General features: G+C 55.6%; 1 protein-coding gene across 6 annotated transcripts; it reads right to left on the bottom strand.

The window, feature by feature from the left end:
• Window positions 1-2,311: 2,311 nt before the first annotated feature.
• On the bottom strand, window positions 2,312-15,640 carry NPRL2 (NPR2 like, GATOR1 complex subunit). 6 transcript variants are annotated; one of them, XM_075005045.1, is made up of 13 exons: window positions 15,594-15,640; window positions 13,269-13,404; window positions 12,902-12,993; window positions 11,723-11,891; window positions 9,796-9,904; window positions 9,192-9,328; window positions 7,316-7,413; window positions 6,989-7,025; window positions 6,230-6,323; window positions 4,592-4,709; window positions 3,959-4,123; window positions 3,366-3,555; window positions 2,312-2,981 (listed from the first exon to the last, which is right to left on the bottom strand). In XM_075005045.1, exons 1-12 carry the CDS (start codon window positions 15,605-15,607, stop codon window positions 3,378-3,380), a joined length of 1,347 nt encoding a protein of 448 aa, XP_074861146.1. In that variant the 5' UTR covers window positions 15,608-15,640; the 3' UTR covers window positions 2,312-2,981; window positions 3,366-3,377. The 6 variants fall into 6 exon arrangements, with proteins under 6 accessions (XP_074861146.1, XP_074861148.1, XP_074861147.1 ...); XM_075005047.1 differs by lacking the exon at window positions 3,366-3,555 and having other exon boundaries at window positions 13,269-13,422; window positions 15,594-15,617; XM_075005046.1 differs by lacking the exon at window positions 3,366-3,555 and having other exon boundaries at window positions 3,981-4,123; window positions 13,269-13,422; window positions 15,594-15,612.
• Between the last annotated feature and the right edge of the window lie 182 nt (window positions 15,641-15,822).

The raw sequence follows: 15,822 nt of genomic DNA on the forward strand, positions 1-15,822 counted from the left end.
CCCCACACCCCGTCCCTGGCACTGCCCGCCTGCCCCGTGCCGGAGAGCAGAGGCCCTGCCCGGTACCCCACGCCCCATCCCTGGCACTGCCCGCCTGCCCCGTGCCGGAGAGCAGAGACCCTGCCCGGTACCCCACACACAAGCTCTGTGCCTGTACCCCCACGCCCCATCCCTGGCACTGCCCGCCTGCCCCGTGCCGGAGAGCAGGGACCCTGCCCGGTACCCCACACACAAGCTCTGTGCCTGTACCCCCACGCCCCATCTGCGGCACTGCCCGCCTGCCCCATGTGCTGGAGAGCAGAGACCCTGCCCAGTACCCCACACCCCGTCCCTGGCACTGCCCGCCTGCCCCGTGCCGGAGAGCAGAGGCCCTGCCCGGTACCCCACACACAAACTCTGCGTCTGTGCCCCCATACCCCATCCTGGAGAGCAGAGACCCTGCCCGGTACCCCACACCCCATCCGCCGCACGGCCCTCCTGCCCCCTGTGCTGGAGAGCAGAGACCCTGCCCGGTACCCCACACACAAACTCTGTGTCTGTACCTCACGCCCCATCCTGGCATCGCCCACCCGCCCCATGCTGGAGTGCAGAGACCCTGCCCGCTACCCCACACACAAGCTCTGTGCCTGTACCCCACGCCCCATCCCTGGCATCGCCTGCCTGCCCCCTGTGCTGGAGTGCAGAGACCCTGCCCCATACCCATCGCTCTAACTTAGCCGTGTCTGGTACCCTGGCCCTGCTCCCACCAACAGGCCCCAGCTGCCCCCAGCATGGGAAGGGTCCTGCTCCCATTCCAACCCCCCCACTGCACAGAAAGGGACAGAGCCGAGGCCTGGACAGTACCAGGGGCACAAAGCACCCTTGGGGGAGAGGTGAACAGCAGGCCCAGCCCCATGGTATGCACTGAGCAGTATTTTTAAGGTCCAGTCCCTGTAATTCAGAGTGTACTGTACAGAGCACCCCCCATCTCAATTGTGACACCCCCCCAGCACAATTTTTTGGCTCCTCCCTGTGCCCAACACAAACAGGCTTGGTGGCGTTCCGAGGTGAGTCCGGGTGCAGCTGGCACTCCCTCCCTGAGCCACCTGGCATCCCCAGCCTGAGCCACCCCTGTGCTTTTGTAGCCCAGGCAGCTGCCCTACTCCCCCCTGGGGCTCAATCAGCTCTCCCCCCAGGAAGGGGTCCTGATGGGCACTTACCCCCCTCCCCCTACCAGCTGTGCTGACCCTCTGTGCCAGGTGTTGGAACCTCAGGGGTTGCACCGGCCCTCAGGTTTGATCCTGCTCCACCCTGCCACCAGATTTGTGTGGTGAAGTGAGAAGGCTTCTGGGGCTGCAAGTCATGCCCATTGGCCTGCCTAGGCCCCCGCTCCCACAGCACCTGGGCCCCAGCTGGGTGGCACTCGTACACCCCAGGGCCGCACTGCCTGGGGCAGGGAGGTGAGCCTAGGTCACTCCCTAGGACAGCAGGAGCATTCGGGTGACCTGATCTAGGCACCGGGTGGCTGAGAAACATTAGAGTAGAGCAGTGTTTCCCGCGTGTATTTGGGCATAGAACTCCTTTAAACATGAAAGAATTTTGCAGAACCCCATTCCCAGGCTCCACCCTCCTCCGCTCCCCAAACCCAGCCCCCATTTCCAGGCTTAACTCTCCTCAGCCCCCGAATTTCCCCATTCCCAAGCTGTACCCCCCCCCCAAAACCCACCCCTCCATGCCCAGGCTTAACCCCTCTCAGCCCCTAACCCGCTCCCCACTGCCCAGGATTAACCCGCCTCAGTCCCAAATTGGCCCCCGGGACTAACCCCTCTGTGGCGCTGGCTGGGGAGCCCATGCCAGGCAGCTGTGCGCACCCAGTGGAAGGAAGGCTGGGGTAGAGGGGTTCCAGGAGGGGGGCTCAGCTCACCCCTGCCAACCAGAGGGGGTGTGGCCACTCAGGCAGCAGGGTTAGTAACATGCTCTCTGCTACTCCTGCCCTGCCACCACCGAAACAGGGGAACTAAGTTCAGTTGGTTTAACAGATACATCCCTGCCACCAGCCTGGCAGCTGTTAAACCAACTACCTTTAGTTCCACCCTTTCAGCAGCAGCAGGGCAGGGAGCCGCAGAGGAATTCTCTCACGCACCCCTTATTTTCACTTGGTTCCGCTGAACATCCTTTCGGAAACTGGCTGCGAGAGCGGCAGGTGAACCATCTCCCCTGCTACATTGGCCCCACAGCCACCCCCACTCCCTCCAAACGCTGACTTTCCGCGCCACCTCCTACGCCCCGTTTCCACACTCCACCCAGCTAGACCTTCCACCCAGCTTCAAAAGCCCTTGGAACAGTTTTATTGTGAGTCAGTCACTCAGCTCCCTGGACCCAGCTTTGCCATCCCACAGCACCCTCTGCCGTGAGAGCCCCAGAACAGCAGGCCTTGGGCCGGGCCGGGCGTTCCATTCTCAGCCGCCACAGGAGATGCAGGGAAGGTGTCTAGGGAAAGGCTGGGGCAGAATCATCAGTGCTTCTGAGTGCAGAACATGCCCTCTCCCTTCTAACACCAGGGCTTCACGTGTTCCACAGATGGATTCTGTTGGACACCCTCCAATCCTCAGTCCAGCGGGACTGAGTGTGGCACGCACACCCTGGAACAGAGGATTTCAGCAGCACGTGGCAAAGTGCACTGCCTCGCCCATGCTCTGCACTGTGATGCGGGACCTATGCTCTGGAAGAACGCAAAGACGTCCGAGCTGAGTTCACCTCTCTCCGAGCAGCGCGAGGCTCTCCCCTACAGGAGCCAAGTCACTTCAAAGAGCCAGTCTGGGCTCTCAGGTCCATCTCTGAGATGTGGATAGTTCAGCCACCCAGGCCCAGGGTTCTTCTCTCTCCAGGGGGCAGGGTGCTGCTGGTCCCACCCATCCTTCTCCCAAGAGAGATTCACTTCCAGCAAACAATAATGTTGGGATCATTCTCCAGCCTCTCGTCCAGCTCCCGGTAGCTCATGCCTGAGGAAGAAGCAGAGAGAGTGGTGTCAGAACCAGCAGGCCCATGGCACTAACATGCATCCACCCTGCCAACCAGAGTCTGTTATCACCGCTGGGCCGGAGCTGGCACAGAGGTGAAGCGACCTCCTCATGGTGAAACTGGAACTTCCAGATTGTGCTGGGCTGGCAGCCCCCAGCTAGTCTTGGCTTGAGCTGAAGGACAACCCAGCAGTTAATCCACCGATCCTGGAGTTTGTCTCGCCCAGCCTGGCCCCTTGACAGGTGAAACTAAACCAGAGATCTAGCCCAGCCAGACACTCCAGCTGATCTGGGCTATCTCGGCGATCACCGTTTCAGTGCCAACAGCTGCAGCTGACAAAAGCAAGAGGGAGTGCAGTGCAATACCCTATGACGTGCTCAGCTCTCAGATCCCCTCCTCCAGCCACCTCCCTCTGCAGAGCGGAGCTTTCCCTTGAGTCCGCCACGCGATGCCCTCTGCAGTCTCACACACATCTGAACTGCTTGTTCCGTGTCCATCCTAGGTGGGAAGCTTCTATGAGCTAGGTGCTGCGCTGCCTTCCCAACAGCAGCAACTCTACTGGGAACACACCAATATTTTGCTGTTTGAACACAATTCAAGAAAACAAAAACAAAAACCAACACCACATATAGGGCCTCCTCAAAGGGTGTGCTGAGGCTATCCGTTGCTGGGGCTGCCCACCATCAAGGCTCAGCAGGGATGGAGAACGGCTCTCAGCTAGGTTTGTAACAAGGCCAAATGGAGCAACACCGGCAAGTTATTTCATTTGATCAGGTAGGTTTGCCTGGAGCCTGGCAACACCTGCAGCCAGCTGCAACTCATCCACATTCTCACAGGAGTACAGAGCTTAACACAGGTGACTGTGACTGTAGCTTAGGGGAGCAATGCAAATCAGGGTACCAGATGTTATGGAGCATGAATTAAATGGCCCCTCCCTGGTCTCTCCTCTCTGACTCACACCCTGAGCTGGACTCCTGCACCTGTTTTACAGCAGATCTCATCGTAGCTGTGACAGCCGGTGTACAGCCGTGCCGGGTGACTTTTCTCATCCCGCACAACCTTCACGGGATACTTCTGGAGCCGTCGGATGAGACCCTTCATCAAACCGAACTGGATGAGCTTCCTGAGGGAGGAGAAATGGCTCTCAGAAGGGCTGCCAGCCTGGGGAAACCTAGGGAGGGACAGGTCTCAACTGCAAGCAGGAGCTCACTCAAGCTCAGCTGCCGCTCCCAGCGAGCCAAGTCAGAACGCTGAGCAGGCAACTGGCCAGCAGGTTGGGAGGTTACACACTGAGGAGGGGGACCTCCTTGGGCTGCTGGACTGGCAGAAAGTGAGCCGTAAGCTCAGCAGAACTCTAAAAAGGGCAAGTGCTAAATCAAGAAACAGTCAGGAGACCTGCTGCAGCTCACTGTGTGACTCTGGGTAAGTCACCTGGCTGCCGTGCCTCAGTTTCCCCCTTGGAAAAGTTGGGCGAATGATACCGCAGAGGACACCCTAAGCTAGGCTACTGGCTTTCCCTGAGCCGCCGGCATTCATCCAGTCTTTCACTGGCTCCCAGACACATCACAAGCTCATTCTTAGCGCTTCTGACCTTTCATCCACTCGTTGGAGCTGCAGGGTGTAGCGGCAGATGAGGTCTCGCACCGTCGTGCCGGGGCTCAGCCCACAGTACAGCTGGAAGATGTCTCTCAGACTGGCTCGCTTGTGGCCTGGGCGGGGAAGAGAGAGAGCGCAGAAGTTTCTACGACAGAACAGATGACAGCACCAAGAAGAACCTGCCCTGGAGAGTAAACAGGCCTGGCCATGGCCTGGTGGGCGGGTGCGTGTCTCAGTGGCATCCCCAAATTAAATGGTGGTGGAACGGTGTCCACACACGCTACGCAGGTGACATGGCTGCGATGTGGAATCCATCGGAAAGGGGGACAAATGGCTCCGGGATTGTGACATTCCACCAGGACGCATGGGGCTTTACCATCTCAGCCAAAGGACGGCATCACCTCCGGTCTCCGCCTCAGGACGGGGTCCTGCAATGGGACGTATCAGCCTCACTTTGAGACGTGCTCCCAGCACAGCTTCGCTATACTGGGCTCATAGGAACAGCCGAGGCCCATCCAGTCCAGCTGCATCAGAGAGGGACCTGAGAACCCTGCAGCAACTCACGTATGGGCAGACTGAGTATCACCCTTGCCACTAATTGTTAGAAACTGCCTTGACACCTGAAGCAGGAGGGGTAATAGCCTCTTTAATTCTTTATCTTTGTTAATTACGATAAATGACCATTCTCGCCATCCATATCCTTATTCAATCCTGTTTGGAATTCGGTTCCATTCTCGGCCTCTGAAACATCACAGGACAGTGAATTCCACCATCTAATTAGTTACCCACGGTGGGAAAATTGGTTCTCTTTCACTCTGCCACCTCGTCATTTCATGTGATGCCCCTTGTTTTCGTGTGCCGACGCGGGGAAGGGGAGCAGCTCCTCAGTTTTTTACAGATTCCTGCTGCATCCCCTTGTAGTCAAGCTCCTTTTGAAGGTAAGGATCCCACTTCTCCATTCTCACACTTCCCTGAACCTCTATGATTCTGCAATGCTCTTCGGGAGCCAGGGTGGCCGGAACCACACACAGCACTTCAGAAAAGGCCCAGCACTGATTTATGGCAAGACATTAGAAGAGTTTCTATGTTATTTCCATCCCCTTCCACTGGCCGCCAAACATCTGGTTTGTTTGTTTTTTAAACCAGCAGCTGCCCGCTGAGCAGAAATGGCCATTGATTTGTCTACCATGAAGCCCCGGTCCCTTCCTTTGACTGATACAGTTGACTTAGAACCCTGGCCGGTATGGAAGGAGTTTAAATTTCCCCTCCACTGTGCAGTACTTTGCAATGGACACTCTGTTTCGTCTGCCACTGTGGTGCCCCCTCGCCTTGCTTGGTTGGGTCTCCCTGAAGTTCCTCCCAGCCATCCCTGGCCCTGACTAACCTAAACAACTGTGAAATCTGCAACTTTTGCTGCCTTGCTACCCAACACCTTTGTCAGATCGTTAGCATGAGAACCAAGAGGGGGCCTCGTATGCAACCTCAAAGTCCCTGGTTTTGTGCTGAGCAAAAGCAAGGCAGAAAGTCAGCACTGTTGGCTTCCCAGTCCTTGGTAGATGCCTGGAGGACTCAGGTGGGCAGAACACAGGCCAGCACAATCCTCTCACATCTAGCTCTGCTCAGGCTGCGCTACCTTGTTTGGTGACGTAAGACAGACATTCTTCTTGCAGGCACTTGTCATCCACCAGATCCTGGACTTTCGGTGTGGTACAATACACATTTGAGTACTGGGGAGGAAAAGTAAGAGAGCGAGATGAAACTCCTTTTAACCAGAGGCTGGAGAGTTTGCAGCTCTGGGCCTAGAACGTAAGTCACGCAACAGTAAAGACACGAACACAAACAACCTGCTGGAGCCGGCCACGGAGAGGCACCTGCAGAACACAGCTGTGTGACTGGCACGTGGCCCCTGGCACTTTTCTGCTGGGAAGCAGCCTCTGTGGAGCACAGGCGCACAAGTCTCTACCCCTTCCTAAATCAGAGCTCTTCAGACAGGGATTCAACTCCACTGAACTCTACACCCGCTGCTGGCCCAGGCCTGCCGGTCTGCTCACACCCATGGGCGTGTCAGAACACAGGTGTCCTGTGGGAAGCCTGCTCTCTGACAGCACCAGAAACCAGGCACTATCGAAATAACCCCGGGAAATCCTAACAGGTCCTGCGTACTCCGGTGGCCCAGCTCTAGGCATACTGGCAAAGACAACAGTTGAGCTGCAGGTCAGTACAAACCGACTGTATTTCTCAGCACCAGCCTGCCACGCGCATGATGTGTATGTCCTGGGGGCTGCCTGATCTAGCAGCATGGTTTTGTGGGGCCAGCAGGCTGCTCCCAAGAGAGACTACAACTGCAGAGGCCAACAACTGGCTGGATTACTTCGTTCCTCGCCATACTCACCTGAAGTATGGAGACCAGGGTCACCACCCCATAATATCTGCAAGACAGACAATGCAACATTAGAAATCTGAGTGCAGATTCATACGCCAGCCTTGTTCCCTCTGAGAGGCCATCTCAGCCACACACAAGTTGTCCTGCTCTCCACTAGCTGCAAGCTGGGTCTTCTGTAATGCCTCCTCGGCAGGAGAGAGCTTTTAATGGCAGGGAGCTTCCTCTAAGCCTGGCGACCCGTGTGCGAAGAGAACCGGGACGACGGGGGCGGGGATGTGTGCAGGTGTGACCTTTCTGATCAGGAACCCGCTCTCCGCCTTCCCGCGCAGCACTTACAGCAGGTTCTGGATGGCAATTCGCACCAAATTGAGCTCCACGTCGGCTTCTGCTGAGATTTTCTGGACGTGCCGAAATCCATCAATGTAGGGCAGGATCTAGGGAGGCAAGGCGGGAGAACGAGCTGCACCGGGGATTCGGACCATGAGCAATAACATCCTTAATCATCATTGGCTGGGTCACTATGGGACAGAGTCAGGCTTGTCCGAATACTTTAATGGTGCATTAGTTACACTGATGCGTTTGGGTTTCCCTAGCCCTTAGCTCTATGTTTCCTGTGTTCACCACTTTTTCTTTGGGGAGAGTCACAACATCCTTGCAATGTGTCTTCCCTTAAGCGACTGACATGCTCTCGCTAACAGCTCTGTCTTAAGACAGCTCTTTTCCTGAGACACCGATACGGGTCTATGCACCAGACACCTGCACTTCTAACAGCCGCCAACTTTTGGACCCAACTTCCAAGTCACATTTGAGGAGAAGAGCAACTTACATCGTTACAGACTTGAAGACAGAAGGCACGGATTTTCCTGGGTGTGTGACCCATGCATGAACCAACGACACCATCAGAAGAGATTTAACATGGACACTAGCTACTGTGCTGAATGAGACTCCCATGTGGCCTGGCGATTCATTATAAACACATCCCTCTGCAGTCCATCCTTCCCTCCGGCAGGGTCTGCCATCTGAGGTTGGCACATGGAGTTCCGCGCTATTTAAACACCCTTTTAGCCAGCTGTGGTCGCTGGATAAGCGCTTCCCCCGCCAGGGCACCTATGTTTGATTTGCACAGCACTAGCAACAGCCACTGACCCCATGCTCGCGGGGGAAGGCTCTGCAGAGGGTTACCACAGCAACTGGCAAAGGGATCAAACTACCCAGTTCTAGGGGCTCCTACGCAACAGCACCCTTCTTCCTCCTCTCCCAAGCAAAAGATTTAAGCCTTGGGGGAGCGCCCGGGTCACTGAGCTCTGGTTAACCCCCTAGTTCACGGGCCATCAGGTAACAGCCCCGCTACACCTAGAACATGAGAATGGCCATTAGGGGGTCAGACGAAAGGTCCATCTAGCCCAGCATCCCATCTGCCAACAGCGGCCAGTGCCAGGTGCCCTAGAGGGGGTGGACCGAAGACAGTGATCAAGCAAACTTGTCTCCTGCCATCCATCTCCAGCCTCTGACAAACAGAGGCCAGGGACACCATTCCTACCCCCGGCTAATCGCCTTTTATGGACCTAACCTCCATGAACTTATCTAGCTCTTCTTTCAACTCTCTTCTAGTTCTAGCCTTCACAGCCTCCTCTGGCGAGGAGTTCCACAGGTTGTCTGTGCACTGTGTGAAAAAGAACTTCCTTTTATTAACCATTAATTTCATTTGGTGTCCTCTAGTTCTTGTATTATGGGAACAAGTGAATAAATTTTCTTTATTCACCCTCTCCACATGGCTTTGGATTTTTATACACCTCTACCATATCCCCCTCAGTCTCCTCTTTTCCAAACTGAAAAGTCCCAGTCTCTTTAACCTCTTCTGATATGGGACCCGTTCCAAACCCCTCATCATTTTAGTTGCCCTTTTCTGAACCTTTTCTAACGGCAAAATATCTTTTTTTGCAGTGAGAAGACCACATCTGTACGCAGAATTCAAGATGGGGGCATGCCATGGTTTTATATAGGGGCAGTAAATATTCTGTCTCTCATTTTCTATCCTTTTTTTAATGACTCCTAATAGCTTGTTTGCTTTTCTGACTGCCACTGCACACTGCATGGATGTTTTCAGAGAACTAGCCACGATGACCCCAAGAACCCCCATCTTCCTCAGCTGAGTTGCTGGGACAGGGAATGACTCCATTATAACCCCGCCCCTTGGGTTAAGCAGACTGACCTGCTGAGTGGTGAGATCCCACTGGGCATTGAAGAAGTCGTCCTTGTCCTGGGTGAAGACAGGCACGTCGTACTCCTGCACGATGGGGGGGTCTGGGCGCTGCTCGATCACCTTCAGGTGAATGGTGTTCGATTCGTCTAGGGGAGGAGGAGCGAACGTGTCCGGTTCTGCTAGCTGACACAGCCGCCTTGCTCCACCATCCCAGCCAGTCAGCCCTGGCAGAACCGGGTGAGCACCACCCAGGAACTGCACCCATCCGACGCCAGGGCAGGATTTGAGCCTCACACACCAACCCATTTGTTCCTAGCGGCTGCCAATTGCGCTGTAATCGCAGCCACTTCCCATCAGCACGTCAGAGACGGCGAGAAGGGAGCAGTGCCTCTAACGATCTCCTCTCCCCTGCACCCCTCGACCGCCACGCCAGAAACACTTCCAACAGGACAAAACAAAGCTGCACGCCCGACTTTCCTCCCGCAAGCTACTGGGGGGCTCCCCTGCCTCAGCCGAGATACACTAGTCAGCTGATGCTCTGAGGGGCTGATTGTGAGGCTGGGCAGGGACAGAGAGACACACCACATTACAGCCGGACGTCCAGGGATCCTACCTATTGGCAAGGTACACCTCCCGGTGGCGTTCAGCTCCTCCAGCAGGATGGTCATGATCGGCACCAGCTTCTGTTTACTGTCTTCGTTGGAGATGAAGCCACTTTCCAGCTAGGAGAGAACAGCATGTTATTGCCTTAACAGCCTCCGCCAGGCCAGAGAATTCCAGCAGCAAACTACCTCCCATCGCTCTGCAAAGCCGCCGCGGGGCCCTTACACGGGCCACGCTGGTCGGTACTTTTCCTTTGCTTCTCTCTAACCTGGAGTTGGACGCTGGAACCCCGTCGCTCATACGGCTAAGGACAAATCTGCCTTCTACACCCTGAAATGTTATGCGGAATCAAGAGGTACAATTCTAGGTCTGGAGAAGTCAACAGTAAAATGCCCACTGGTGTCAATGGATTTCCACTAAGGAATTCTTTTTAGGGCTGTGAACAGGCACAGAAGCTGGGAGGAGGCCGGATAATTTTCTTCTCGCTGTTTTTAATACTGAGAAACAGAACGGGTGTCAAGTCTGATCTCCCAGGGCTTTGCTGGCCGGTCCGTGGGAAGGATCAGGAATGTCAAGGCCTTAATGGGAAGGTTACATTGCTATTCTACGAGTACTACGAGCTTCCCTGTAGTCATTACGGCCACCTGCAGAACTTGGACAGCACGCTGCTTCTCTCATTTTCCTTCAGAAAGGGAATTTTAAATTCATCCCCACTTAAGGGCCAGGCTGGCTCAGACCAAAAGTCCATCTAGTCCAGTGTCCTGTCTTCTGAGAGCACTCAATGCAGGTGTCCCAGAAGGAATAAGCAGAACAGGGAACCATCAGGTGATCCATCCCCTGTCACCATGCCCTACTTCTGGCAAACAGAGGCCAGGGACACCACCCCGGCTAGTAGCCATGGACGGACCTACCCTCCTTGCACTTATTTAAGTACTGTTCTGAACCCAAAAGCACCACCCATATTTCTTAGTAACAGTTGTGAAAACTGTCCGACTTAAAATTGCCTTATTTCTAAGAAGCAAAAGCAGCTGGTGTTTTTCCCATGATGAGAAGTCAGGGCCAATGAAAAGTGAGCGAGAGAGATGTTACCTCTCATTTCATTTTGTTTGTACCAACAAAGACGAGTGGGGGTGGCACAATGTGCTTTTTTTAATTCACCACTGGGACAGTTTACCCAGGGTCTCCCTCACCAACAGTTTTTAAAATAAAACTGGCTGTTTTCCTTACAGAGCTGCTCTAGGAATGAGAGTGGGGCAGTTCTCTGGCTGGCGTCAGCAAGTCAGACGATGCAATTACAGCGGCCCATTCTAGCCTTGGAATGGATGAGTGGTGATTAAGAGCACACACACGACTGGGATTATTACCTGATGACAAACTCCCGAACAGCACAACCAGAGCGTCACCCCAGTGTAGTTTCATATGTAACCAAAAATGAATTTGCTGTACTGTATTATGACCCCCTCGTGCCTCAGTTTCCCCTATATTTTGCATGGTCACCCAGCTGGGGGTAGGTGGGAGGAGGAGGGCTGTCTGCTCTCAGGGCAGGCTGGGAGACCGTAGGTATAAATATGGCCTAGCGGTCTGAGCCTGAATGTGTCACTGGGAAAGGACTGGCTGAGGCCACCCCCATATCAATGGGAAACCTGAGATGACAGTGGAACACCCAGTCACCGAGATGGTGACCCAGAGGCAGACGGCTTTCCCCACCTCGGAGCACAGGAGCTGAGTAGAGATCCCAGCCGGAGGACACAGGACTGGGAAGGTTCAGTGTAAGGAGAGCATCAGGGCGGCATGAGCTGCCCGGTGTAGAAAGGCTGAGACCCCGGGGGCTCTGACACACTGACAGGATCCCCCAGAGACTGTCCTACAGCCCCTCTTCTGTGCATCAGTGACAAACAGCATTAGGTACCGAACGCCACCTCAGTGCCTCATCTGACCTCCAAGGTGGTGAGGTAGCCAGCCAGCTTCTTCACAATGGGTTCCAAGGCACAAGTCTTGGCTCGGGCATCACAAACAAAGCCCAGGTTGAAGAGCAGAGCATTCCGGCTGTATTTCTTATGTTCAATGCACACCGGGCAGCCAATCAGCTTCTTCTCCATTGCAGTCCTATCAAAGCAAAAGGGTCACAGGCCCTCAGCTGCCGTCGCTCTGGTTGCACAGGGAAGGATTCTGCTTCTAAAGTAGCAACTTTTTGGTTTTTCTGTGTGAAGAAAAACAATAAATCCCCCCAGACTTCCAGAACTTACTCTGCGTGCAGAGCACATTTTCAGAGAATGGGAGAGGAAATGCAATCAGCAGCTTAGGAGTTAAAATTAATGCAAAAATCAAGTCGTATAAGAAACAATGTTAGTGCAAGGTTTTGGCCTGAATTCACTTAATAGAGAAACACAAGCTCTGCAAAGCTGCCAGGAAGTTAAAATTCACTGAAATCTTATGCACATGTGGCATTAAAGTTCTTAAAACCTGTGGTTGTCATTGCCATGCTTATACGGACTACAAACAGGTTCTGGGCAGGAGCTCAGGTGATTTAATGAACTGGGGCCAAAGGTAACTCAACTACAATTCAGAGTGATGGGCCTCTTATTTTTCCCTTTAGCAGTCTAGGCTCCTGCCTCTTTGGAGAAAACAGCGTTTCCTCATAAGCACTGACAGCTTCGTTTCAGCAGCACTGGAACACCTGGACTCGCCAAATTATAGCTGTGGGCCTCTCCTTTGAGCTAGGACTGCTGAAAGGTGACAGACCTGGACAGGACAGACCCCTACTTAGAAGAGTGGACCCAATGCTCAAGCAACAAAAAGCTTCTCCCAACCCATGTGTCTCCCCCTTGATCTGGAGGCGCCATCACGGCAGTTGAAAGCGCTTGTTAACATCTCCATGCTCTGCTCCACCCTCGGCTTCTCTTCGAGACGGAAGCGAGCAGGTCTCAAGGTACCACCTGTGGTAGAGGGTTTTGTGACATGGAGACTAGATCCGCAAATGACAGCATGCAGGCCACCCGCCAGCTGTCAGATGGGTCCAACAGTTAGCAACGGCTGGGCAGGGCGCAAGCCTTGCCCAGCTCTGTCTGGGAGAGCTCGGCGCTCAGACTGCGGGTGCAATGCCCGGGGGTACTCACACGGTGATGAGCTTGTTCTGCAGTTCAGGTTTGGTGATGATGTACACCTGGACGGTGTCAAAGAGCTCCCGGGATATGAAATCCTCTGGGACCTGCATGGCCAAGGGAACGGTTACGCACCAGTGAAGAGCCAACAGATATAACCCCAGTGTCTCACGGCAGCAACAGGCTACAGGCCGGACAAGAAGAGCACCTGCGAAAAGTCACTTCTGGAGGGACACAAAATTGCCACGGCTGATTTGAAGAGACGCGCAGGGCCCAGCTGCAGGCTCTCGACTGATGGAGCCAGCACACCCTGGCCCCTCTCCATTCACTGCCTGTCTGAACACCCCTTGGAGCCCGGAGCAAGCACCCTGGGATCACTGACCTGGTAGGTTATTTTAGGCCCCAGCGTCGGGTGGAATTCACTGAAGAAGATGCACTCAATTCGGCTGCTGGCGTCCATGGTTACCGCTGCAAGAGGTGCAACCCCAAATTGTGGATTCTCTTTGGCGGTCTCCTCCCTGGTTCCATAAGAAGCGCTTAATAAGAATATGAATTTTCAGTGCACAGGAAGCACATCTTCCATGTTCGGTTACAGCAGCTGCAAATCCGGCCTGTGTGGCCTACGCTGACTCTTCCCTTAATGCTGCGTGCGGTACCACACGCGCTCTAGCGCAGAGCGCGCCTCAGCTTTTGCTGCAGAACTGGGAGTCTAGGCACGGACTTCCGGCACAACCACCCTACCAGTGGCTGCAGCTGGGGCCTCTCTCCTTAACAAAGTCACTTCACCTCAAAACATGCCGTTCCCTCTCCTTCCAAAACCAACAATTCCACATGCGAAGCAACACGGTCGCACGCCTACTGCCCACTGGAAGATGACTATGCACACAAAACACAACTCAGTTCCAGGTCTGGCACACGGTTAAAACATTAAGGAGAAAGCTGACCAGCAAAGGTGCACAAGAATGTTGCAACGATCATACAAGGGCAAAAGCGAAAGTTCAGCAGCTGCAAGTAAAAGCGGTTTGAGTTGGACTATTTAAACCCTTTTCTCCCCTTCAAGAGCAGGGGCACGGACTGAGTTTTAGGTGCAAAAATAAGAAATTGAAGCATCAGAGTCTCATACGAACTTCTTGCAAAGATTCTAGCTGCAAAGCTCAAACTCGCAAATTCTATGGCCCATGGCACAGCGATGTTGTGCACCAGAGAACGCCCACGAAAGCTTACACCCCCCCCCAAAAAATACGTAAGTCTTTCAGGTGCTACAGGACTCCTCGCTGGTTCTGCTGAACAAACTAGCCCAGTTACCGCCCTGAAAAAGGTCAAGCTGAAGATCAGACTTAAATGTAAATTAATGTTGATGGAACATTTTCTGCCCTCCAGGTGGGTGGGGGCTGGAGCACCCTCCTGCACGGCTTCAGACACAAGACCGGGGCAACCTTGCAAAGGGCCTATCTATGCCCTGCCTTAAGCCACTCCACTCCTCCCCCGAGCCCTGCCCCTGCTCCGCCCCACTCCTCCTAACCTACATTGCACCCCGCTTCTCCCAAGCTGCCTCCTCCTCACGTGATGCGAGCTGGAGGATTACTGTGGTCTTAGCACGGGACTGAAGTGAGGGTCGAGCCCACCCCCTGCGGCACTCATCATGATGCAGCAGCCCTGCTCTGCCCCCCATCTGCCAGTCCGCTGTGTTCTGCTTCTGGAATGCCCCAGCCCTCTCCCCCCATCAACGCAGAGCTCGGGGTAGTGGAGAACACACTCCACTTCCTGCGAGTGTGGTGAAACAGGGCACAGCGGGCTGGGAGACGGGTGGAAGAGCGGAGCAGAGAAGGCTGCTGGGTAGCTCTGGCTCCCGCCACCAAGACGAGTGCAGGGGGGCCGGACTCCAGCTGCCACTCTGCACCAGGCCACCCCTGGTAATTTCCCAGGCCGTGCTCAGCCCCACAGCTAACATGGGGGCCACCTCATTCACAGGACGGTTAAGGTGGCCACACAGAGCCCGGGACTACTGCACCAGACCACCCTACGCACAGGACAGCTCCGACGCCTGCACTTTCTGCGTACGCGGCTACGTCTGCTAGCACCTAAAGGGTGCAGTGCTGCTCATCCCAGAGCACCAGCACCCCAGTCCAGCAGGAGTCATCAGTCACCCCCCAGTCTTCTTCTGCGGGGGGTCACTCAATAGCCCAGAACAGATGGGGGGGCCCGTCTCACAAGGATGCAGCCAGCAAGCAAGGGAACCCTGACTTCCAGCCCTGTGACCTAGCCCCAGACTCCCTTCCCACCAGGAGGACAGGGCCCAGGCGTCCGGCTCCCCGCACCCCCGCCCGCCCAGAGCCGGGAGGGAACCCAGGCGTCCGGCTCCCCGCACCCCCGCCCGCCCAGAGCCGGGAGGGAACCCAGGCGTCCGGCTCCCCGCACCCCCGCCCGCCCAGGGCCGGGAGGGAACCCAGGCGTCCGGCTCCCCGCACCCCCGCCCGCCCAGGGCCGGGAGGGAACCCAGGCGTCCGGCTCCCCGCACCCCCGCCCGCCCAGGGCCGGGAGGGAACCCAGGCGTCCGGCTGCCCGCCCAGCTGGAGGCCCGGCAGGCGCGGGGCAGGGAGCTGTCTCGCCCCGGGGCGGGAGGCGGGTGGGGCAGGCAAGCAGCGCGCCCGGCGACCCTACAATAACAGCAACGCAGGACCCCCGCAGGCACCAGCCCAGCACCTACCCCACTCCGCACATGCGCACACGGCGGCTACCCCAGCAGGCGCAGCCGCACTCTCACCCGAACGCCTCTTTGACAAGCGCATGCGCACAGTAGCGGGCGCGCACGCCAGAGCGGCCGATCTACGCATGCGTACTGGAGACTCTCCCGGAGATGCACAGAACACCTCCCCTTTTGTCACGTGACCCTGGAGGGTGACGAAAGGCCCATCGTGACAGCGGGAGGGTGGGCC

This window comes from Carettochelys insculpta, chromosome 11, assembly GCF_033958435.1.
Source record: "Carettochelys insculpta isolate YL-2023 chromosome 11, ASM3395843v1, whole genome shotgun sequence".
Classification (NCBI taxonomy): domain Eukaryota; kingdom Metazoa; phylum Chordata; order Testudines; family Carettochelyidae; genus Carettochelys; species Carettochelys insculpta.